Source organism: Manihot esculenta, chromosome 9 (genome assembly GCF_001659605.2).
Source record: "Manihot esculenta cultivar AM560-2 chromosome 9, M.esculenta_v8, whole genome shotgun sequence".
Taxonomy (NCBI): Eukaryota; Viridiplantae; Streptophyta; class Magnoliopsida; order Malpighiales; family Euphorbiaceae; genus Manihot; species Manihot esculenta.
In genome coordinates, this window is record NC_035169.2 from 35,765,403 (window position 1) to 35,792,144 (window position 26,742).

The 26,742-nt window shown below is 34.2% G+C and overlaps 1 protein-coding gene across 1 annotated transcript; it reads left to right on the top strand.

Moving 5' to 3' along the window:
• LOC110623639 (branched-chain-amino-acid aminotransferase-like protein 1) lies at window positions 1-26,678 on the top strand. Its single transcript, XM_021768639.2, is given in 29 exon segments — window positions 1-188; window positions 421-487; window positions 636-764; window positions 860-923; window positions 1,012-1,099; window positions 1,327-1,411; window positions 1,630-1,686; window positions 11,901-12,017; window positions 12,481-12,551; window positions 12,892-13,391; window positions 16,560-16,645; window positions 16,812-16,910; window positions 17,419-17,490; window positions 17,572-17,664; window positions 18,035-18,172; window positions 19,243-19,301; window positions 19,690-19,792; window positions 20,547-20,735; window positions 20,814-20,914; window positions 21,473-21,527; window positions 21,736-21,822; window positions 22,866-22,917; window positions 23,222-23,307; window positions 23,528-23,581; window positions 23,872-23,955; window positions 24,439-24,510; window positions 25,309-25,389; window positions 25,518-25,553; window positions 26,030-26,678. Coding segments are annotated over 29 exon segments (2,964 nt in total). The 5' UTR covers window positions 1-87; the 3' UTR covers window positions 26,168-26,678.
• The last annotated feature ends 64 nt before the right edge of the window (window positions 26,679-26,742 follow it).

Genomic DNA, 26,742 nt, shown 5'->3' on the forward strand with positions numbered 1-26,742 from the left:
AATTACTGATTCAAATCGTCCGTGCAAAACTTCATCTTAGGTCTAAAACCCTCCAAAGCGGCCAAAACCCTAAACTCTGCTACGGCCATGGCGAACTCAAAGCTCGATCCGACAGTCCCTCCGGGCCTTCACTTGGTCTCTGCATTCCTCGCAATGGAGCCGACGGATTGCTTAATATCAATGGCAAGGTAATTTCAGTCCCATGGTTCATTTTAGCATCAACTTGCCTTGCACCGACCTGCAAATGTACCGTGGTCTTAACGATCACTGCCTCGAAGTGTTTTATCATATTCTGAATTCACGCCAGCTTCGTTTTTGTGTATATTTGCGTATAATTGTTTGCAGTGGCTAAGAAATTGATGCTGATGGGATATATTTGTTTTTTTTTTTTTTCTATATGTTGGACTTATTGAAATGTAGAGCATGTGGAGGTTTGGTTACAGAGAGAGTGCAGAGATTTATTTGGGACTACTGTATAAGCGAAGCAGTAAGTATTCATTATCTACCATAATGACTTGAATTGGAGGGAAGATATTAGTAGTAGGAAAAATTTTTTGGGGCACTCAAGTTGGAACTTTTACGAATTTTGGCGTTTCATGATCACAAAGCTTGGTTCAGTTGTGTGAATATTGCAGGTTGGAAAAGGTAATGCCCCTTACTTGAAGAATTTCATAAAGAAGCTTATTTTTGAGATTGAATCAAGTCATAGCACCGTGTTGGAAGAACTATATGAACAGTATGGTTATTACATGACTTCATTGAAGGTAAAGCTTAGTTTCTGCTTGAATAAGCATTTGTTACTGCATTGATCAATGCTTCAGTTTTTGAATTATAATCGATTAGGTTGCTGTGTTGATAGGATGATATTTCAGCCAAAGTAAACACAAGGGTCTGCAAATGCATCTCTTTTCTTTTTCCTCATGGTAATAAATACTATCCTGTGATGTTGGTGGACGGGATATTTATGGTTATTAACATCATCTCTTGATTAATTGATGATGGCAATTGTAGGTTGTTCTGGATCTCCAAGTTGTCCTGTGTCAAGAAAGTTGATGGTTTCACTATATTGTTCACTCAATATGCTTGAAGGAGATACTGGGTATGCTTCATTTCTTTATTTCTTTCATATGGATGATGTCCTTGTTGGGCATTGGATTATTAAGTTAAGTTTAAAATTCAGAACTAAGACTTTGCATTTGTTACCCAGTAAGGGCATTCTTCTAATTTATAATAGATATGGTGTAAAAAGAATTTCTGTTCTGTGTGTGTGTGTGTGTGTGTGTTTTAAATTGCACCAACGTATTGCTATTGGCTTGGTTTATACAGGTGTGCTGTTTGGCCCTCAAGTCTATATTTGTCAGAGTTTGTACTTTCTTTTCCTCACATATTCTCTGGAAAAACATGTTTTGAGGTAATTTACACTGTCAAAGATATTTGCTATTTGAATACTAAAGTATGGCTTATAAATTTATTCATTAAATATAATTTTTTCCCTCCTATTACCATCTGACTTGACCTTTTAATTCAAACATTTGAAGAAAAATATTGGAGTCGTTTTCCTTTTTTCGTGCACAGAGTGGGAGTTCTCTTCTACGCTTTACTTTTCTTCTTTCATAAAAATGAATGCAGGTTGGTTGTGGTGTTGGTTTGGTTGGAATTTGTCTTTCCCATGTAAAAGCTTCCAAGGTATGTGATGGTTTCATTGAAAAGAATTGTGTTTCTTCCAAATATTCCAAGACATAATATTTTCCCCCCATTTTGGTGGATTATCAATTGGGTGTATGGTCCTTTTCAAAATTTGTTGTGCAACATGGATAGGGTCGTGGGGTCGAGATCATGGTTTTAAATAACAACCGTTACATAACATAATATTAATGGCCATTATTTACAGGTTTTAAGGGGCCCGGGGATGTTAAGGCCTTGAAATAACAGTGATAAAGTTTTGTTTTTGTAATAGCCGTTACAGGCACGACTGTTACTTTTCTCTTCACAGCAGGAATCTTCGGATTAACTTTTTTTTTCTTTACCAGCAGCCTTAGTCATATGAATATGAATTATTGGAAGGTTCTTTCACAGTAGCCTTCATTCATATTCATGTTCTAATGGGCGTCAAAACCACCAAAAAATTTGTGATAATAATAAGTAGGGTCGATCCCACAGAGACCGGTAAGTAAATTAATTCTATTGAATGAACAAAAAATAAAATAAAATAAAATGGAGGAGGTTTTGAATGTAGAGAGATAAATAAAATCAATTAAAAAAAAGAAGCAATTAAATTGAAGAGGAAAATTAAATTGAAGAGGAAGAATCAAGATGAGAAACATTCAGTTAAAGGAATAATTTTAGTTTCAGTTTTTGTTGTTTGATTATAGATCTCAATTTAATTATTGATAAACCAGTTATAGATATCGGAGACGCTTCACTATCCAATCCTTTCTTAGATTTTAATTAGTTAAGAGACGCTCGTTAACTAGCTCTAACTCTTGGATAACCGTAGGAGATGCTCCTAGGATTTAATCTAATTATTGCATTAAGAATTAAAAGGACCTGATTCTAATTAACAAACGCGGGACGTTGGGTTTATTTAAGTTAGATTATACTATTCCTTGGGAAGGCCTTACGCAATCTAATTCACTGCTTATTTCAGTTTAACTAAACAATTACAGATTTAATTAATCTGAATAGCAATATATCATTCTATCAATTGAACAATGGCGCCTTAATGCAATAACAATAGAATAATAGTAAGCAATAAATATAAGAATAATATAAATATCAAGAATAATTGAGAAAACAATAGAATCATATAAATCTCAACCAATTGAACTGAAACTTTAATTATCTTTTAACTGAAAAGAAAAAATTTAGCCACACATGTTCTTGACTAAGAATGAGAGATAAAAGATGAGATGAGATCCTAGATATATTAGAATGTCATCTTTCTATAGTGCTAAGAGTCCTAATTTAACCTAAATACAACTAGCTAAAATTAAAGCTGAGTTCATCTTGGCAGATGAGAATTATCTGTTTGTTTTACAGATTTGAAATTGGATTCTTTTCATCAAGTATGTTATGTCCATAATGTAGTCTATAACATAGTTCATCTGGAAATTAGAGTTTAAGTATGATTCTGTTCCTTGTCCTTGTATGAATTTGATTGTGACCATGCTTGACTTCAGAATGTAGAGTTCAAATTGAATTTTTCTCTTGTTATTCTCCAATCTTACCAAAATAACAAAATTTAAACGAATCAACCTATTTTAATCGAAATCAAACTCAATATCTAAGTATTTTAGAATATTAAAATTACATAATTGTACATATTATTAATTCCCTCACACTTAGATCAGACTTGTCCTTAAGTATGTACTCATTAATCATAAAAGACTCACAGAAGCTATCTATAATCAATGGCTCTCAAAGTTAACTGCACTTCAAGCAACTAGCATATCGCAGCAAAATCTCATCAATGTATACAAATCATCAAAGAAATACTAACAATTTTCAAAACTGAAGTGCAGCAAACTTATTATTAATATGTGACCATGCAATTAAATTCAATCAAATTCTTAAGTTAGTGCATAAAGAAACTTATACCCAACCACCCAAGAAAGTCTCTTAGAGTTATAATTTTCACCAAGGAACCCAATAATCTAGTTTTTATTTATTTTAGCATTTTTATTTTTATTTTTAATTTTATGTTTTTGGTTCGAGATTTTTTTTCGGCTCCTATGAGGGTATACTCTCCCAACACTAGTTTTCTCTATTCACAAGGGACATTCCTTGCTTAAGGGGAATATGTCCAAACCACTCAAACCAACTGATGGTGGTAAACCATATTGTTAGTGGTATGTTTTGAACTATTGACGGGATCTACAGGATATAATTCTCCCAATCACTAGCTTTCTCCATTCACAAGGAATATCCCTTGCTTAAGGGGAACAAATGCCGTATCATTTGAATCGACCAATGTTGGTAAACCACTCAAAAATTTTATTTATTATTATTATTTTTATTTTTTTAACTGAAAGCTTAGTTTCATATGATAGTGTTTACTGCAGTAGGTTAAAGTATAGTTTCAAAATGCACTATTGGGCTTTTATCAAGCAATATCAATTTAATTGAATACAAGTTTGCACATTTTAACTAATAAAGAAAAGTGCTAGAATCTCCTAATAATTTGCATAAAAAGATAAGAGAATATCATTTGTGCTAGCTACCTAAAATAATTTAAATGAACTCTGAAAATCTTCTTTTTAAGAGAATAAATAAATCAAATAGAACAAAAAAAAAATTAAAACTAAAAACAAATGAACAACATATATATGGACGGACTCTCCCCCATACTTGGATCACAATGTCTTCAATGTGATAAAAAAATTATAAGACAACTAAAGCAGGTATATGTTCAGCTTTTCCCCTACACTTTATCACAATAAAAAGCAACAAGAGAGTTTAGAATATGACCCGGAAGGATGTCACGACCGCCTACTACCGCTGCTGGTGTTGAGAACGAATTGTAGTCTGCATGTCGTTGATGTTGTTCGCTAGGCGTGCTAAATGAGTAGCAACACGCTCCAAGATATTTTCAAAGCGACTCTACATCTGATCGATTTTGGTGTTGAGGGCTTGAAAAGCTTGCTGGGCATCAAATGGAGGATTAGCCATAGATAGGGCAAGGGTGACAAGAGCCGTGCATACAACACCTCCTTTTTTGAACACTCAGTCGGGTCACGGGACAATGGGATCTGGAGGACAAAGAGAAAACACAGCACCATTTTTGCATAGTAGACTCATTTCATCGAGACTCATTAAATCTAAGGGTGACATGTCACAAGCTTTATGCAAATTATTGTTTGTTAAGTCAATTAATCCTTCATGTAAAGCAATATGGGTGACGATGTGTGATAGATTTAAGGATCTACGACGACTAACACCAGTGCGTATTTGTGAAGCCATAAAACAACCCAAATTGACCCTTTTACCCTCAATCATGCACCATAAAAAAATAATTCAGTCTTAGATAGGATTTCGGGAGAATCCTTCCTTTCTGAGAAAGAATATGCAAGCAGACGATGCAAATAGACCAGTGCATATGAATCACTAGATTTTGCAGGATTAAAAGATGCTAGTGGTTGGTGTGTGAGTAGTTCATGCATTGCCTGTGGGTTAAAGTCATCGCATATGTCAGTGTATGCATGCAAATAAGCTTCTGAGTGTGCAGATTCATCATGAATTAACCAAGTACCATATTGAACTCAATGAGTGAATATACAAATTTTTGACCTAGTAATCTAAATTTAGCAACCCCAGCAATATCTAGTGCGCATTCAGTCAGTGAATCAGCAGAGAAGGTGGAATAAAATTCCTAAATAAGTTCATAGTAGATAGGTTCATCCCAAGTATAATACTTGGAATCATGTTTGATCTTTTCTCATTCAGTTCTGGTTAAATCATCGGGTAAGGATCTAGAGACCAAATAATTAACTATATCTGCGTACCATGGAACTTGCTCTAAGGTAGAGAATAGGTATTCATTTGGGAAGTCATCATTAAGTGGTGTAGTTTCTTCAACCAATAATGGCAGCTGGCTAAGATGATCAGTGACTAAGTGCCACCACTGCGGCATTCTCCACCTCCGCCGGTCCATCCCCCTCAGCCACCATCAACATTGAGCATATTTCTTACGGGTTGCATCACTCCACCTCTATTTCTTCAGAAGATCATTCTCTTGCCTCTCCAATCGCTAATCCCGCCGTGGTAAATGCTTCTGTTGCTGATACACGGACACACGTTGGGAGGGGTAGGCATCACCTACCTCCACCTCAATCACAGTTAAACGATAACCTTGGTTTTACAAATGCAAATAGACCAGTGCAGGTGAATGTAAATATGAATCACTAGATTTTGCAGGATTAAAAGATGCTAGTGGTTGGTGTGTGAGTAGTTCATGCATTGCCTGTGGGTTAAAGTTATCGCATATGTCAGTGTATGCATGCAAATAAGCTTCTGAGTGTGCAGATTCATCATGAATTAAGCTAAGTACCATATTGAACTCAATGAGTGAATATGCAAATTTTTGACCTAGTAATCTAAATTTAGCAACCCCAGCAATATCTAGTGCGCATTCAGTCAGTGAATCAGCAGAGAAGGTGGAATAAAATTCTTAAATAAGTTCATAGTAGATAGGTTCATCCCAAGTATAATACTTGGAATCATGTTTGATCTTTTCTCATTCAGTTCTGGTTAAATCATCGGGTAAGGATCTAAAGACCAAATAATTAACTATATCTGCGTACCATGGAACTTGCTCTAAGGTAGAGAATAGGTATTCATCTGGGAAGTCATCATTAAGTGGTGCAGTTTCTTCAACCAATAATGGCAGCCGGCTAAGATGATCAGTGACTAAGTGCCACCACTGCGGCAGTCTCCACCTCCGCCGGTCCATCCCCCTCAGCCACCATCAACGGTGAGCATATTTCTGACGGGTTGCATCACTCCACCTCTATTTCTTCAGAAGATCATTCTCTTGCCTCTCCGGTCGCTAATCCCGCCGTGGTAAATGCTTCTGTTGCTGATACACGGACACACGTTGGGAGGGGTAGGCATCACCTACCTCCACCTCAATCACATAACCTTTGTTTTACAAATGCAAATAGACCAGTGTAGGTGAATGTAAATATGAATAACTAGATTTTGCAGGATTAAAAGATGCTGGTGGTTGGTGTGTGAGTAGTTCATGCACTGCCTGTGGGTTAAAGTCATCGCATATGTCAGTGTATGCATGCAAATAAGCTTCTGAGTGTGTAGATTCATCATGAATTAACCCAAGTACCATATTGAACTCAATGAGTGAATATGCAAATCTTTGACCTAGTAATCTAAATTTACAACCCTAGGAGTATCTAGTGTGCACTTAGTCAGTGAATCAGCAGAGAAGGTGGAATAAAATTCCTAAATAAGTTTATAGTAGATAGGTTCATCCCAAGTATAATACTTGAAATCATGTTTGATCTTTTCTCATTCAGTTTTGGTCTAGAGACCAAATAATTAACTATATCTGCGTACCATGGAACTTGCTCTAAGGCAGAGAATAGGTATTCCTCTGGGAAGTCATCATTAAGTTGTGCAGTTTCTTCAACCAATAATGGCAGCAGGCTAAGATGATCAGTGACTAAGTGCCACCTCCGCGACAGTCTCCACCTCCGCCGGTCTATCCCCCTCAGCCACCATCAACGATGAGCATATTTCTGACGGGTTGCATCACTCCACCTCTATTTCTTCAGAAGATCATTCTCTTGCCTCTCTAGTCGCTAATCCCGCCGTGGTAAATGCTTCTGTACGACACGTTGGGAGGGGTAGGCATCACCTACCTCCACCTCCATCACAGTTAAACGGTAATCTTCGTTTTATAAATTGAAAAGAAAAAGTCAGGTATGTCTTATTTACAACTCTTCCTATTGTGCAAGGAAAAGTCTTACATGATCCTATCATACAGGAATTACATTTAAATGTGAATGTGTTAATTGCGAATATTGGTTGGGATAATTTTTTTGCCATTAACTGCCCCATCTACTATAAACTTATTTAGGAATTTTATTTCACCTCTGCTGATTGACTGACTGAGTACACAATAGATACTGCTCGGATTGATAAATTTAGATTACTGGGTCAAATATTTGCATATTCACTCATTTAGTTCAATATGGTACTTGGGTTAATTGATGATGAATTTGCACACTCAGAAGCTTATTTGCATGCATACACTGACATAGGCGATGATTTTAACCCACAGGCAGTGCATGAACTACTCACACACCAACCACCAGTATCTTTTAATCCTGCAAAATCTAGTGATTCAGAGTTACATTCACCTGCACTGGTCTATTTGCATCGTCTGCTTGCATATTCTTTCTTAGGAAGGAAGGGTTCTCCCGAAATTCTATCTAAGACTGATTTTTTTTTATGGTGCATGATTGAGGGTAAATTTGGGTTGTTTTATGGCTTCATAGATATGCACTGGTGTTAGTAGTCCTAGATCCTTAAATCTAGGACACATAGTCACCCATATTGCTTTACATGAAGGATTAATTGACTTAATAATAATTTGCATAAAACTTGTGACATGTTACCCTTAGATTTAATAGTCTCGATGAAATGGGTCTACTATGCAAAAATGGTGCTGTGTTTTCTCTGTCCTTTAGGCCCCATTGTCCCGCGACCCGACTGAGTGTTCAAAAGAGGAGGTGATGTACGCACGACTCTTGTCACCCTTGCCCCATCTATGGTTAATCCTCCATTTGATGCCCAACAAGCTTTTCAAGCTCTCAACACCAGAATTAATCAGATGGAGAGTTGCTTCGAAAATATCTATATCTTGGAGCGTGTTGCTACTAATTTAGCATGCCTAGCGAACAACGTAAGCGACATGTGAGCTACAATTCGTTCTCAACATCGACAACGGTAGTAGGCTGCCATGACATCCTTTCGGGTCATATTCTAAACTCTTTTCTTGCTTTTTATTGTGATTCAAGTGGGAGAAAGCTGAACATATACCTGCTTTAGTTATCTTGTATTTTTTATCACATTGAGGACATTGTGATCCAAGTGTGGGGTAGAGTCTGTCCATATATATATTGTTCATTTGTTTTTAGTTTTAATTATTTTTTTGTTGTTCTATTTGATTTGTTTATGCTCTTTAAAAAAAATGATTTTCAGAGTTAATTTAAATTATTTTATGTAGCTAGCACAAATGATATTATCTTTTTTTTTTATTCAAATTATTAGGAGATTCTAGCATTTTTCTTTATGAGTTGAAATGTGCAAACTTGTGTTTAAGTAAATTGATATTGCTTGATAAAAGACCAATAATGTATTTTGAAACTCTACTAACCTATTGCAGTAGTCTTAACACTATTCTAGGGAACTAAACTTTCAGTTAAAAAAATAATAACAATAAATAAAATTTTTAAGTGGTTTACCAACATTAGCTGGTTCAAATGGTACAGCATTTGTTCTCCATAAGCAAGGGATGTCCCTTGTGAATGGAGAAAGCTAGTGATTGGGTGAATTATACCCCATAGGAGCCGTCAATAGTTCAAAACATACCATTAATAAAATAGTTTACCATCACCGGTTGGTTCGGATAGTTTGGGCCCATTCCCCTTAAGCAAGGAATGTTCCTTGTAAATGGAGAAAATCAGTGTTAGGAGAGTATACTCTCATAGGAGCTGAAAAAAATCACCAAGACCATAAAAGTAAAAATACTAAAATAAATAAAAACTTAATTTCTGGGTTACTTGGTGAAAATTATAACTTTAAGAGACTTTCTTGGGTGGTTGGGTATATATTTTTTTATGCATTAACTTAAGAATTTGATTGAACTTAATTGCATGGTCACATATTAAGAATGAATTTGCTGCATTTCAGTTTTGAAGATTGTGTTGGTATGTTTTTGATGATTTGTATATATTGATGAGATTTCGCTATGATATGCTGGTTGCTTGAAGTAGGTTAAGTTAACTTTGTGAGCCATTGATTATGGGTAGTTTCTGCGAGTCTTTTCTGATTAATGAGTACATACTTGAGGACAAGCCTAATCTAAGTGTAGGGAATTGATAATATGTACAATTATATAGTTTTAATATTATAAAATACTTAGATATTGAGTTTGATTTCATTTAAAACTAGTTGATTTGTTTAAATTTTGTTACCTTGGTAGAATTGGAGAATAACAAGTGTAAAATCCAATTTGGACTCTACATTTTGAGATCAAACATGGTCACAACCAAATTTATAGAAGGATAAGGAACAGAGTTATACAGACGAACTGCGTTATGGACTACATTATGAGCATAACACACTTGATGAACAAAGTCCAGTTTCAAATCCGAGAAATAGATAAATAACTCTCATTTGTCAAGATGTACTCAACTTTAATTTTAGCTACTTTGTATTTAGGTCAAATTAGGACTCTTAGCACTATAAAAAGAGGACATTCTGATGTATTTCGGATCTCATCTTTTATCTCCCATTCTTAGCCATTCACATGTGTGATTAAGTTTCTTCTTTTTAGTTAAAAGATAATTGAAGTATCAATTCAATTGGTTGTAAAATTTATATGATTTTATTGTTTTCTCAATTATTCTTGGTATTTATATAATTCTTGTGTTTATTGCTTACTATTATTTTATTGGTTGTTACATTGAGGCGTCATTGCTCAATTACTAGAATGATATATTGCTATTCAGGTGAATTAAATCCGTAATTTTTTAGTTAAACTGAAATAAGTAGTGAATTAGGTTGCGTAAGGCCTTCCTAATGAATAGTATAAAATAGTTTAAATGAACCTAGCGGTTCGCGTTGTTAGTTAGAATCAATTCCTTTTAATGCAATAATTGGATTAATTTCTAGAAGCGTCTCCTACGGTTGTCCAAAAGTTAGAGCTATTTAACGAGCGTCTCTTAATTAGTTTAAAATTTAAGAAAGGATTGGATACCTGAAGTGTATTTGATATCTATAACGGGTTTATCAATAATTAAATTGAGATTATTTTATATTTATGATCAACAAAAACTTAAACTAGAATTATTCCTTTGACCGAATGTTTCTCATCTTGATTCTTCCTCTTTAATTTAATTATTTCTTTCTTTGAATTGATTTTATTTATTTCTCTACATTCCAAATCTCCCCCATTTTATTATATTTTTATTTATCAATAGAATTAATTTACTTATCTGTCTCTGTGAGATCGACTCTGTATACTATTATTACAAGTTTTGTTTTTAAGCAGAAATTTATTTTTGGTGGTTTCGACGTTTATCTAATTTTGTCGGTGACAGTGAGTGGCGTGGGTAGGGAGCTCGTTGTCGGTGGATGGTGCTACCATGGCTGGCCGCGGCAGTGGAGAGGATGCGGTGGCGGCTTCACATGAGGGAACCGTGGTGTGAGACGCAACGCGATTTGGTGGCTTGGCGTGGTGTGAGGCTAAAATTATGTATATCATATTATCCTATAAATAATAAAACCTAATTAGATTAACCAGCAATTTTTTTCCCATTCATTTGTTTGCAAAGGTGTAGTTTTAATTAAAGTTAAATAATTTTAGCCTTTTAATTTATACAATGTTGCAACCTTACCCTCTAGAAACAACTCGCTTTAACCTCTCCCTAACCAATATACATTGCCAAATCCCTGAACCCTGAAATCTCCAAACTGAATTGTCCCAAATTTTTGGGACAATATGAGACAGTTTTTATATTATGATATGGTTCTGAAGGTTTCACTGTGAAAATCTCCAATTTTTGGGATGGTTTTGCAGATTTTCAAATCCCTGGATTGGACCGAACTGTGCTCAGCCCTAGCTATGATTTTGTGTGCTTGCTTTGGATTAACTATGAATTAGAATGTGAGGCTTATTAGTCTTTTATTTTTATGCCTCTTCTAATTAAAGAAATAAGCTAAAGAAATTTATTCTGGTGTTTATTTCTTATTTTTCTTTTTTTGTTCTCCATCTTTTGGTAGGTAGTAATTGCATATATTGTAGATTTGTAGTAATAAAACCTATATGATGTAATGAAAAGAAATTTTATGTCTTTACTTGCCATTATATCCTACCAAATATGCGCTGGAAGTAGTAATAAAACTTATATGATGTAATGAAAGGCAAGTTTTATTCTATGGAGTTTTCATTTGATTAAATTGCATTACTCCCCAGTATATCCTGCCAAATATGCACCAGAATCCTGCACTAGGTAAAGAATAGGATTTAATTAAATCCATGAAATATCTGCCCAAGGGATCCCTTGGCAAGATGTGGGAATCACATAGTTTTTCCTCCACTATTGTTATGAACTAATATAACGAAGAATGAACATGAAAAATCTGTGCCTTTGATGCAGGTTATATTAAGTGATGGTGACTTGTCAACTTTAGCTAACATGAAGCTCAATTTGGAGTTAAACCAGTTGAGGGCTGATACTGGCAAGCCAGAAAGATCTGTGCAAGATCTAAATATGGTTAGTATTCAAGTTCTCCCCCTTGTAATTTAAGTTACAGAAGGTCCCCGCCATTTAATTGTTTGGATCATTATGTTCCATTTAAACAGTATTTTTTATTTATTTTTTTCAAATTAAGATGTTGGAATGCCATAATAGTAAGATAGTAGAATAACTTGAGGAATTCTTATGAGTTGTATGCATGAGAGAGAAATTCATTCAGTGATCACAGCCTCGTTGGTTCCTCATCTTTTTGTTCTTATTTAAGCAACTGGCTTGAGTATATCATTGTGTATCTGCTTGTTTTATTTTGTGGAACTCATCTAATGAAGTGAAACTGAACCAAGCAATGGCTCAGATTTTGTAAGTTATTTTCTTCGAATGCAATGGAAATTAATAAAAAAAAATATTAGAACCAAGCAATGACTATAGTAAAGAAGCATACAGCAAGCAGGCAAAAGCTGAAATGGATAATAAATCTCAGGTGAATTGCATTCATCTGCCTTGGGAATCTGCCACAAAGAATGAGCTTCAGGAGTTCATGCCTGAGATTGTGTGAGTACTGTGCTTATATGCCAATTTACTTTTTCATTTTGTTTGGCATTGAAGCCTAAATATATAAGTATAGCTTTTAAAAGCATTTTTATATTAAAATTTGATTACATTTTTGGTCATACAAACTCCTGAACGGCTTACAACTTAAATATCTTTTTTCAACATACCAAAAGTGGGGTTTTCCAAAAATTATTTTTCAACAATAACGTTTAACAGACTCTTCAGTATTTAATGCAGTGTCTTAATTTCTTATGTGACTTACACCTTAATATATTGTCTTTGATCAGGAGTTAAGGACCCTACTAATCCATTGCCATTTACCTTGTTTGTCAATTTACAGTTTGGGTGCGGATATAATTTATGATCCGGCATGCCTCCCATATCTTGTTCAAGCACTTGCCCTTCTCTTGAACACAAAAAAAGAGTGCTCTGATTCTCAAACTGTAAAGTACAGTTGCCAGGGCTCATTCATACATTGTAATTGCATAAATGTCGAAGCCAATGATATTGATGATGGGGAAGCTTCCATTGCCTGTGATTTAGATGGAAGTAAAGCAGATCAAATTGGCTGTCAAATTGATATTGGTGGAGTTGATGGACTTCAAAATGGTTCTGCAAATAATGGAGTAAAGCAAGGACCTGTGGCTTATATTGCGTCGGTGATTCGCAACATTGAAACCTTCAGTTATTTTGTCCAACTTGCAGAGCAGGCTAATCTTGCGATCGCAGACATAACTGAAACTCAAAGACCATTGGAGTTGCTTCCATACATGCAATCATATGACAGATCAAGTATACGTTTGTTTATTGTCACAGGCAAATAAGAACTACAATTGATTAGTGATGTTTAGGGTATTTAAGAAAATTACTCTTTGAATTTACTCAAAGTTCGATTATTATTGTTTTAAATAATTTTTAAATTTATTTAGTTTTATAGTTTGATTGATAATTTCTGTAATTATATTTTATTAATAATTTATATTAAAAAATTTATAATATTATAAAATATGTATTATATTTAATTAATTAATTATGTAAACATATCAAGCAAAGTTTTTTATTTTTTCCATAGGAGAGAGAGGTCTTATACTCTTCGGCGGCAATTGGAAGGTGAGGTTTTGGGTTTTTTTATAGCTGCATTGTGGTTGTTGGGTTCGATTTGACACTTGCCATCGTGAGATTTTCTTTTGGATCCGTTTTCTCTATTTCTAGGTACAGATTTATGTGCTTTAGCTGCTGCATGCATGACCGTTCTGTTGTTTTCTACAGTCTCTGAAGGTCACCATTGGTCGATTTGCTATTGCTCGTTGTTGATGACAGTGGCGATGATTTTTTTGCTGTGTTGGGTTTATCGGTGGTGGCGGCTAGAACTCTGGCATGTGGTGGGTAGGGTTTCTGTGGATCATTTTGCGCGGGTTTCGTTATAGGTTTTCTGTTGGTTTGAATTGCGGGTTGTGGCTGAGTTATTCTGTAGATTTAGTCTCGTGAGTTTTTTTTCTTGGGATACATCTTTTTAACTCCTCTTGCACTGAGCGTTTTGGCCTTTTAAATGCCATTCCAATTTGCATTGTTCAAAAAAAAAAAAAAAAAAAAAGGGGTTAAAATGGAATTTTGGCTTTTTCTTTTCAAATTATAAAGAATGAGATATATTATTTTACCAGTGGAGTGCCCAGCTGTACTTATATTATTATTTTATAAATATCATTTTTAATTTAATTTTTAATTTTTTAAACAAATTATTCGCATTTTATTATTATAAATTATTTTTATTAATTAGTTAAATTTTAAAATATTAAATTTAAAATTATGGAGGTGAATTAATAAATTTCTAAATTTTAATATAATTAACAAATTAATTATTATATTTTTTAAATTAAAAATTAAAATTTTTCTATAATCAATATATCCAAATAAAAAGTTTTTCTATTTATTTTTATCGATAAAAATTTAAAAATATTTTTACTAATTTTGAATAGATAAATTATATGTTTATTTTTAAATTTTAATATAATTAATAGATCTGCTTTTATATTTTTAAAATTAAATACCTAAATTTCTCTCTAATCAATTTATTTAAATTTCAATTTTTTCATTTATTTCTTATAATTAAAAATATGAAAATATTTTTATCATTCTGAATTAGAGTTTCATCCAATTTTTTTTATCTATTAAAATTTAACCATTTTAATTTTTTTATTTTAAATACTTAAATCTCTATTAATTCATATCTAAATTATTATATTTAATTAAATTTTAACACTTTTATTATTTAATTTAATTCATTGAAATACCATAGTACTTTATAATTTTAAAATTTTTAAAAAAATATTTATAATCATATAAGTTGGTTATTATAAAAAATATTTTAAAAAAATTATACTTTTAAAAATTTAACAACCTATTTTAATTTTGAACTAATATTTATAATTAATGAAACAATGTAATTTTGGATGGATTGAATGCAAAAAAATATAAAATTTAATTTTAAAAATATAAAATTTAATTTTAAAAATATAAAAATTAATATATTAATTATATTAAAATTTAAAAATTAAAATATAATTTATATAATATAAAATATTTTATACATAGAAAGATTTAAAATTTATTGACTAATAAAATTATAGAAGAATAAAGTTTTAATTAGATGGAAGTGAAATTTAAATATTTAATTTTAAAAATATAAAAATAAATTCGGATAAAAAAAATTAAAGTGTAATTTAAGGTGACAGGGATTATCCTAATTTATATAATAATAAGTAGGGAAAATTATTTTTTAGTCTTTGAAGTTTAACGTAATTAACACTTATGTCCCTCTATTTTAGCGACCCAACATTTAAGTCCCTCATTTTCTCTTCCGTCCAAATTTGTAGTCCTTCCGTCCATTTAAACAGTTTGGTCAAAGAGTCAAAGGTGAGAGGTGATAATTTTTTTTAAAAATACCCTTCTCTCAATGTGAAATCCCTATTTTTTTTTCTCTTTTATGTTTCTTCGATTGCAGAAAGGGTAGGAAGAAAAAGAAGTTGCAGAAAGGAGAGGAAGAAGAAGAAGTTGCAGAAAGGGTAGGAGGAAGAAGAAGTTGCAGAAAGGGTAGGAAGAAGAAGAAGAAAGAAGAAGAAGAAGAAAGAATAAGAAGAAGAAAGAATAAGAAGAAGAAGTTGCGGAAAGGATAGGAAGAAGAAAAAGAAGAAGAAGAAGAAAAAGAAGTTGAGAAAAGGTAAGAAGAATAAGAAGAAGAAGAGGCATTTGGGTTTTGTGATTTTGAAATAGCAGGTTAATTTTATCAATTCACGTGTCCCAAACAAGAAAAATTATTTTTTAGTCCCTATAATTTAACGTAATTAACATTTATGTCCCTCTATTTTGGCGATCCAACATTTAAGTCCCTCACTTTATTTTCTGTCCAAATTCGTAGTCCTTCCGTCCAAAATAGCCGTTTGGGATACGTGAATTGACAAAATTAACCCGCTATTTCAAAATCACAAAATCCAAACCCAAATGCCTCCTCTTTTTCTTCTTCTTCCTACCCTCTTCTTCCTACCCTTTCTGCAACTTCTTCTTCTTCTTTCTTCTTCTTCTTCTTTCTTCTTCTTTTTTTTCTTCTTCTTCTTCCTACCTTTCTACAACCGGAGAAAACATGAAAGAGAAAAAAAAAATAGAGATTTTACATTGAAAGAAGGTATTTTTGGAAAAAATTATCACCTCTCACCTTTGACTCTTTGACTAAACGGTTTAAATGGACGGAAGGACTACGAATTTGGACGGAAGAGAAAGTGAGGGACTTAAGTGCTGGATCACCAAAATAGAGAGACAAAAGTATTAATTACGTTAAACTTAGGGACTAAAAAGTAATTTTTCCTAATAAGTAAATATTCCCACAGCGATGCTTATGTGCAGAGCTATTTTTTATGCTGTATAGATCTCCACTAAACATCTCTATTATTAATCAACACCACTCTCAATCCACAGCACAGAGAACGCTATTCAAGAATCTTTCGGAAATGGGAGGCCAAACACAAGGAGAGGTCGAGGTCATCCACTCATGGTCTGCTCCAAGATCCCTCAGTACCTCTATCATGTACTCTTTTGCTCAGGTCTCCTTCTATTTCTTTGTTTCATTTTTCTGATTATTTCCTTATTCGTTACAATTCCCAGTTCAATCTATTACAAATTTGATGACCCACTTGGATTTTCAGTTTCTTTTCATTTTTCTCAGTGAGTATTTCCTAATTTTGTGCTTTTGTTTTCTGCTGCATTAAGAGGGATGACATGGAAGTGCTTGATGAACCTCTATATGCAACTTTTCTAAAGGTTACAGGTGCTGAGAGGCCCTACAGGGATGAGGTTCTCTCCAAAATGGTATCATCTTCCATTTCTCTCATCCTAGAAGGTTATTTATCACTGTTGCAATTTTTTTTCTTTGTTCATCTAACGTCTTATATTCTATCGTGAAGCAGAAAATAGGGATATTTTTTGGTCCTTTACATAGAAATAGATTGTTGCTTGTGGGGTTGTTTGGTTTGCATTTGTTGGAGTATTGTCAACTATGCATTGTATTCCTACTTCCTAGTGCTAAGAATCGAAACAGGATGGGGGGGGGGGTGTTAGTTACGGGTGTCCTATTTATATGATACAACAAGAAAGAGCTCTATGTTTTTTTTTTTTTGGTTGAACTAGAACGATCCTCACTGACTTTCATTTTTCTGTCGGAATTACATTATCAGTTTCATTGCCGTTGGATAGTTGATTTACGGTATCCAATATCTTCTACATTCATGAGTTCCTTTCTTTTGCTATATGCTTTTATTATTCCTCATGTTTTCGTATTATTTTTGAGGCTGAAATTGGGTTTTCTCACTGGGAATAGGAATCTGATCCAAATAAGGTTGTAAATGAGGTTATTTTTGGACCAGGAGAAAAGAAGTATCGGTTTTGTAAGGTAACACATAAGCTGTTTCACTTAAACTCAACAGCATAAAAATGATTAATGATGAAAACTATTGCCTTTCTATGTCTGCAGCATATAGCAAAGCAACGGTTACCTGGTCTGCCCAATGATTTAATGAAGAAAGGAAAGCACTTTATATTGATACGCAATCCACTTGATATATTGGTAAGATAACATAATTAATCCTTACTTATCAGTCTTAAATCGACAAATTGGGCAAGAACATAAGACTTGATATACTACCACTGCATTCATCCTGATGTGTGAGTCTACATGTGAAATGTTTGTCACCACTGCATCCATCCGTATCCATCAGTCTGCATGTGAAATGGGTTTCCAGTCTAAAAGCAGTGGCTGTGGGCCTCAATGTTGATATCTTTTATAGCGTAAAGATCAAGACCTTATCCCCACCCACCTTCTCTCCTGTGAGAATAATGACATAAACAGCCTGCATTTTGTGATGTTTTGTATTTAGTTATCTCTGATGTCACTGACTGACCTGTATTTTAATACTTCGTTTTTCTGCACTTTCCAGCCATCATTTCGAAAGGTTGTGCCCCCATCCTTTCTTGAATTAGGTTTGGCAGAATTGGTCTCCATATACAGTGACCTCTCTCAGATGGGAAAGCCCCCAGCTGTTGTTGATGCAGCGGACCTTCAACAAGATCCTGAGGTTATAATCTTCTACGTATACATGATTTGCTCTGATACACCTCTTTGTGTACAATAAGAGAATGATTAATTTTTTGTTCTCGTGATTATTTTTAAGCAGTACATCCATAGTGATTCTCACATCATCATTCTAGGTCAATGGTTTTCTCTTATCTTTGAATTACTTTCCTGTTCTCTTAAAACAACAAAACTTACATTTAACAAGATAGTCGTAATTCCTCTAATGAAGCATCAACTTTATATATGTGTTGCCGGAACCTAATTATCAAACATACGTCTTGTATATTCACAAATGAAGCACATAAGAACAATGAATGGACAAATACAGTAAAATTTAAAGCTTGAATGGATGAATTTTAAGGCAATGTCCTTGTAGCATTACTACTTTTAAATATCCCACATTTGTTAGATATGTTTGTTATGTGCTCCTCATAAAGACTTGGTCAATCTTTTTCCTCTCCCTTGAGGTAGCTTTTGTGAGTAAATTAGACCTATGTTCATTTTCTTATCATGATATTAGAATCTCCTTGATCAATGTTGGACCTCCTATAAGTATTTCAGCTCCAACTATTAATCTTGGACGTGAGGAGACTGTGTTAAATATCCCATAATGGTTTGGCACATGGGTAATGTGCCCCCTTATGAAGACTTGAGATATCCTCCTCATTGAGCTAGCTTTTAGGTTGAGTTAGCCTAAGTCCATTTTCTTAACATTACAATAGCACCAGCTTAACACTTTGAAATGGGCAGGTATGATACTGACTTTAATTCAAGAGTACAATATATGTAGTCATTTCCTTATTTTGAGTCCTAGCTTGGAATATTAGATCTCCTGTTCACCTATTGTTAACATTCATTGAACTTTTGAAGCTATAGACTTGGTTGCTAACGTTATTTTGGTATCTTACTCGTTTTAGCTGGTATAAGTCTGTGTTAAGGTAGGATTACACCTTATCAATTGTTAAGAGATCTCCAATTGTCTCTATAAGATACTGTCATTTTTTCTTTCTGAAACTACCAATGTTTATTGTCTAGATTTTGCAATTATAATTGTTAACCTCAACAATGCAGGGTACTTTGCGTGGCCTTTGTAAAGACTTGGAAATTCCTTTTGATGATGCAATGCTCAGGTTTGAAGGCTGTTTCCACTTTCGCTGTTTAAAAAATTGTTGCTTTGTTTGCATAGAAGGATATAGAAGATAATTTAGTATAACTCAGAATCAGAAAGCCTTGTCTTGATTGATTGCATTCACAAGAAAATTTATTTTATAAATCCTAAAACAATATGTACCCCATCCAACTTCCGGTTTGTCCTTGTTCTTGCCTAACATTTGTCTTCCTTTGGAACTATCTTTTATTTGAGGTTGATATTTTATAAATTTTAACGTGCCTAATTAGTGCCCTATGTGCACACAACACACTTATTCTCATGGGCTCTTATTTCTGACCTATTCTCTTCTATCAAAATTTGGACCGTTCTATTGTGGTCATGACAAGTTTTGATCCATATATTGTTAGATGGGAAGCTGGTCCAAAACCAATAGATGGTGTCTGGGCTCCATGGTGGTACAAAAGTGTACATCAATCAACAGGCTTCAATCAAGCAAGAAAGTATCCTCAGGTGTGCAGTTTGTGCCTTATATTTCAATGCAACACAAACATTATGTACCAACTCCTGTTTCAGTGAATACAGGGAGTCAATCTGTATATTCTAGTGTTATAATCATATTCTTGCAAATCTGCATATCATGCTATCATCACAAAGAAAAGTTTGTTGGACATTGCTCTTTCAGTCCTTTTTGCCATCCATCCATACAAGGAAAATTTTAGGGTTTAATTGATAATTTTTTTAGTATAGGGTAGAATGTAAAAAAATTGAAAAGTACAGCTTTTTTGCAGTTATCCCTTTTTTCTTTTTCCAAGTTGGATACTTTGGGGAAATGGGGAAGGGGAAGCCAAGGATTAGATAGTGGTGCTCATGTGCTCCATAACAATGCATTTGGATAGGGCAAAGGGAGGTTTTTTAATTTCAGGTAAGGTTTCAAAACCTTAGTGAAGACTTTGAAGGTTTTAAAACCTCCAAATATTTTACTCCGCTTAAATAACTTCCGTCCAAACAAAGTGATTACTTTAAAAGAAACATCTTCCCCAAAATTAGCGTGAAAGATCATTGCACACTTTCTATGGAATTAGTGGCAGCTTATGTGTTCTTCAAAGCATTCACATAGTTTGCAAGACATTTTGACTGAATAGATTTGTAGATACTCTTGTTTCTTTTAAATATGAAAAAAAATAATCCTGCCTGTCTTTTTTTTTATATATATATTTTATCTCCCTGATTACTTGTATTAGTTATGCCCTTATTTCATTTTCAGCCATTTCCATTTTCTTTATATGACTTGTTGGAGAAAAGTATACCTTTGTACAATATGCTTAGGCGGCATGTAAGACAGATGACAGGCCTTTTGAAGAGTCCATTACCTCCTCCAGATATTCCAATTCCTGCAAATGAAAAGCTGTTGGCATGGGTTGGAGATGAGATTCTACCCCGTGAAAGTGCTAAGGTATGTGATTATAGGAAAAATATGGCTCCTCTGTTCATGAAGTGTCATTTTCAGTGTGCTTCTTGTGACTTCTATCAGGTTTCTGTGTTTGACTCGGTTGTCCAAGGTGGTGATTCAGTCTGGGAGGGCCTTCGAGTTTACAACAGGAAGATATTTAAACTTGATGAGCATTTGGATAGGTTAGTTGAAGACTGGTCAAACTTTTAGCAATTGCTAGCTCATTGTTCATATGGGTTGGGGGCCAAACTAACTTTAATTGAAAATGTTGCGCTATGGTGTTCACCAAATTTGAGTATCACCTAAGTTGTTGAATTATTGCACTGCATATAAGTTGATGTTGGATAAAATACTGTGCAGAATTGCACATACTGTAATTGAGTACAAGTGTCACTGAGGTCTGCATGCAACTGATTACTAACAGAATATAATCCTAATTGTTTATTTTCTCTTCTTGACTATTTCTTCATTTGTTATCAACAATATGTTCCCACTTTTTGATGCCTGTCATTTGTTTCAAAAGTACCTTCTGTCTTATTTGACAGAACTTGAGTTCCATAACCTTTATTTCTTCTCCTAAAACTACATTTTTTTTCTTTTCTTTTAACTTTCAAATTTAACAGCTTTTCAGAGATTCTTCATTTACCATTTCATGTCCCCTTAGTGTGATTGTGTTGTTGTTGGCTGGAGAATAATATTTTTCATCTTTGACACCTGATGTCGATTAATTTTACCTGCAGGTTGTTTGACTCAGCAAAGGCTCTAGCTTTCAAAAATGTTCCAACTCGTGAAGAGGTTAGGGTTTGAAGATTTTGTTTTTTAGTTGTCAGATAAAGACAAAAGAGCTATTACAGTAGCAATCAACAACAGATTCCTCTCCTCTCCTCTTCTGCTTCTCTGATGAACTAATTCGTGGTTGTTGGCTTGAGTATGTAGAGTTGTTTGTTTCTTTTGCAAGTTTGCAGACAGGAGTTCATCTGTGGAGCTTTTGCACTAATTGCAGGTTAAAAAAGCCATCTTCATAACTCTAATTAGGAATGGAATGTTTGATAATGCACACATCCGATTATCCCTTACACGTGGAAAGAAGGTTTGCCATCTCTTTCTGTTCCCTCATTCTAATCATTGGAAAATTTTCAATGCATGCAAAATTTTTCATTATTTGGTTATTTCTATTATAAGAACTCTGTGCCACCAAAGGGATGAAGACTATTGAAATTTCAGCAAATAATAGGCATAAAGTACAGAGGAATGCATGTTGCCAGATGCCAATTACTTCTAGAGTGGAGTAACTCAAATCATGAACTTCATCTCTTAAGATGTGAAAAACAGATTCTTGATCCCATGTGAAACATGAAGGATGGACTTGACTGATTATGGAATACAGAAGTGAGAAATTGATGCAAAAAAGAATAGACTTCCGACCTAGATAGAATAGTAAAAAGCCTCTTTTTCCTCTTTGTTTAATTTTGAACTAACCATAACTAAATCAGACTAGTTATGGCAATTCATCCCGCCTCATCAGGTCTTATCCTTTCTACCTTGTGCCTGTGGTGAAATGTCCATCCTCTCATGAGACATGGGTATAGGTTTATCTTGATTTATTACCAACCTTCAAAAATAATTTTTGCATTATAAATTTTAACTAAAGAATATGAATTTATAATAGGATGTATACCTACTGTATATATTTTCCTTAAAAAAAATATTAACTAATCTATTCAATCTTAATTTAATGTACATCACATATATCATTTATTTATAGTACATAAAATAGAATTTTTTATTAATGTACGAAAATTTTTTTACTTAAGCATAAATTGTAGAAGTAATAAGAATAAACACTTTAGATGGTGATAACTTTTCTAGTCCTTCTCCTACTATGCATTCCTAATGGGGTGGGAATGCAAAGCCTAACTCGCACTGGCGTTGCCTGTTCCATTCTTAAACCTAGCAGTCTAGCACATATGAAGAGACTTTCTTAATGGAAATCTTAGATGGCTGTTTTAATAATTGTGTTATATGTGTGTTAATAAGAACCTATTCTTTTGAAATGGTGAGCTCTTTATTCTCACGAATGTTTAGCATTGCATTTCTTCGCTTGCTTATTTTTCCCCTTTTTTCTCTCCTCAGGTGACTTCAGGCATGAGCCCAGCATTTAATCTTTATGGATGCACTTTAATCGGTAAGGCTAATTCCTAGTTTTCAATGCCATGTAGCAATAACACCACAGAGTCATGCTTTTGTGCACTTTATTGAAGTTGTTACTAGAACATGTGGATGTTGATGTGGTGGCCTGTCTAAAATGGGAAAGTTATCGTATTATGTTTTCTTGATTAAATATAATCTCTTCACTTCATCTCTTGCTTTGGGTGGGGGGGGGGGGGGGGCGGGGGCTGCTGCAGTGGGTAGGTGTTGTGTTAGCAAGTTTTTTTTTCTCATGGTTCGGTAGCTTTCTTTTGATCTCTTGTTATATTATTGAATTGCAGTGCTTCCTGAATGGAAACCACCTGTCTATGACAACAGCCATGGCATAACTCTGGTGACTGCCACAACTCGGCGTAATTCACCAAATGTAACATCTTTGGTCTTAATGCTCTTGTTTATTTATTATCTCTCAAACAAGTAACTGTAAACTGTCATAGCTTCTCTATATCTTAATGTGGCAGTAAAAGAATATGCAGTTACAGTGACTAGTTCAATGTATAACTTTTTTTTTTTCAAATTTTTTAGAGCTACTTTGATTTATGTCTTACACTCAGCTTACCTTCTTTTGACCTTTTTATTCTTTACAGAATTTGGATTCAAAGATTCATCACAATAACCTCCTCAATAACATTCTAGCTAAGGTATTCCGCAACTTAAGAAGCTTTACTTATATTACACTTTTCCCTCATGTTTAATGCTTAATTTGTTATCTTACGGTTTCATAATTATGCTTACAGCCATACTGACTAGGTAATTTTCCAAATATATATGTGATGTGCAAGTGGTTTTATTTGCTATAGGGCTAAGATAACACATCATGTTTGGTTGTGTCAACTGTACAATTTTTGTGGGTAGTTTATATTATTTTAAATATCATGGTGGCAGACCTGCCAATTGCCATGACTCTGTATTTCTCATTTGGCTGCTGCAGATAGAAGGGAATAATGCAGATGCAGGTGATGCAATTATGCTGGACAAGGATGGCTATGTGTCTGAAACAAATGCTACAAATATTGTAAGTCTAAACTTCTGTTACAGTTTCCGATGCCTGACCTGCATGAATATGAACAAGTGTTTGTTTCCTGTCATCCAATCACTTGGATGGACCACTGAAATTGTTCTGAGGTGTGTCCCTCAGTATTTGATCCAAATTTTAGCATTCACCTTAGTTATCAAATGTCTTCTTTTATGTTAGAAAAGAGATACAAAATTTTATTGTGGAGTGTGGACAGTTATGAATTATTCATGACATAATCAGCTTGATGCATGATGCACAAAGTGTTTTTATAGGAATGTAAATACTAGATCCCACTTGGCAGTATTATACAACAGTATGATTTCTGTTCCAGCAGGCACCAACCAAGTCATGGCAGTGCCATGTAGCTAGCAGTTCTACCCCGTCATTGAGAAGGAAAAAAGAAAAAGTTTTTTACGTGCATTTGTTTTTCTGGTTCTACTTTTGATTGAAGGAATACTCATCAGTGTCCCTTTTCTATAGTTTCTAGTGAAGAAAGGCCGGGTTCTTACACCTCATGCTGATTATTGCCTTCCTGGAATTACTCGAGCTACTGTAAGTTGCAGGAACTTCCTTATTAGTCTTAATATTTATTCTGTACTTAGAAATCATGGGTATTTATTGATTGTATCTCTTGTTGGCACAAACAGCCAATGACTAAATTTTTATTGGAAATAATGTATATGTATATATATAAAAGAAACTCTTTAAGAACTCATATTCCACTTTATTATTTATTTTCACGTTCATAACTCATTTAACAAATAACAAAAGGTTTGCTTCCAGAAAGCATACAGTAGCTCGAGTAACGTTAATGGTTGTCATCGACCGCGAAGTGACGGCCGTTATTAATAATTGAAATTCTTTTATATCCTTCCTCTTCTGCCCCTATTCTCACTTTTATATCCAAAGAATGAGCTTAATACACACATTCATGTTTCCCTTCTAGGTTTGCAACTGAGGTGAATGGTTAACTGAGTTAAAAGTTAACTTTAACATATACATAGTTAATGGAGGGTAACACATTGCATGAGTAACTTCTAACCTCAATTGCACTAAAAAAAATGCATCCTAAAAATTAGTATTATTCTATAAAAATTGAGGTGGTAGCAACCATTGAGATATAGATAAGGGTGAGAAATTGAAGGGTATTACTGCCATAAAAAAATAAGAGTACAGTAATACTCGTGTTGCCTGATATAGTTGAAGCCATATTTGCCTTATGCTTGATTTCATAAGGTTGATCTTTTAATTTCTTTTTGGTTGACTGTATTAAGCTCATTCTTTGCATGTTCTTGTATGACATTATTTTAATCTAGTAGAAATATGACCAATTATTTTGTAAGATTGTAGGTTATGGATCTAGTGGTAAAGGAGGGTTTTGTCCTAGAGGAGCGAAGAATCAGTCTCTCAGAATTCCATACTGCAGATGAGGTATTCATGGCATCACTGATATATTCCCCCAGAATTATTAGATGGTCGTTAACCAAAAAAATTGTAACACTGTTACTCCGTAACAAGTTGTGAATCTTTTTCATCTATTTGTTAACTATGTCATGCAGGTCTGGACAACAGGAACCATGGGAGAGCTTACTCCAGTGAGTATCTATTTTCAGTTGTACAAAATTCGCAATCTTAATGGCACACTAGAAGTAAATTCTATTGGTTTGAAGTAGATTTGATCATAGTTTAGGGGAACATCACAGGCCGGCCTTAAAAAGGTCCTAGCTTAGGCAGGGATTTTTGTCCCTTGGATTGACCCAGCCTGGCCTGCTCTCAAATGACTGACATAAGGAACATTTGCATTTATGTTTTTAATTATGTATACTCAGTTGGGGTAGTCTTTGACAATTATGGGACAGTCCAAAACGATTCAAGCTTGGCCTAGCCTGGCCTGAGCAAGTGGGTAGGCTTGGTTAAAATAAATTGAGTGGCACTGAATACTCGGGTTTCCTGTCCATGTCAGATCATAATCATCCGTCATCTGATCAATTTGGAAAAGAAAAGAAAAGAAAAGAAAGGTTTTTCCATCTTCTAATGAGTAATGCATACTTTATAAACATCTTGTTGACAGGTCGTAAAGATTGATGGACGTGAAATTGGCGATGGTCAAGTGGGTCCCGTGACTCAAAGGTTGCAAAATGCTTACAAAGGGCTGACAGAAGAGTCAGGAGTACCCATTCCATCCTACCAACAGGAGGAATTTGAATGACATTGCTCCTAGAAGGTATGATTGCTTCCCCTGTTTAGGCAATCAATATTTCTTTATAGAACCTTTTTCTCATCTCCAGCTTTCAAAGACACCACAATCCCAAAACTTCATTTGCAATGCTGGTCTAAAACAGTAGTTCGATTGATGGGCAGCCTGAAGATGCAAATGAGTGGTGTTGCTTCCACAGAATGAAAGATTTAAGGGTGCCAATATGTAAATTTGAATAAACATTGGTGCAGATTATGAACATGGTCTTTATCTTGGCGATTGGTTGAGGTGTGGGGTATGGTAGCATAGCATTTTCTTAGTGATCATTGTATCCGAGAAAAGGTTACATCCCCATTTTCTTATTGTGTACATTACTTGTAGGAAGTTGCCATTGCCAGGCTCCATGGATAAGCATGGGGATTTAGGAATGTGGTAACATAATAAAGATTATTACAAGAACTGAAACCGACTTGTATCTGAAGTTTTTTCCAATAAAACTAAGAATCAAATGCATTCATTTTCATTTTGCTTTTCCATTTCCTTTTCCCACACTCCTAACATTATACTGATCTCAGAAAGCTTCAATC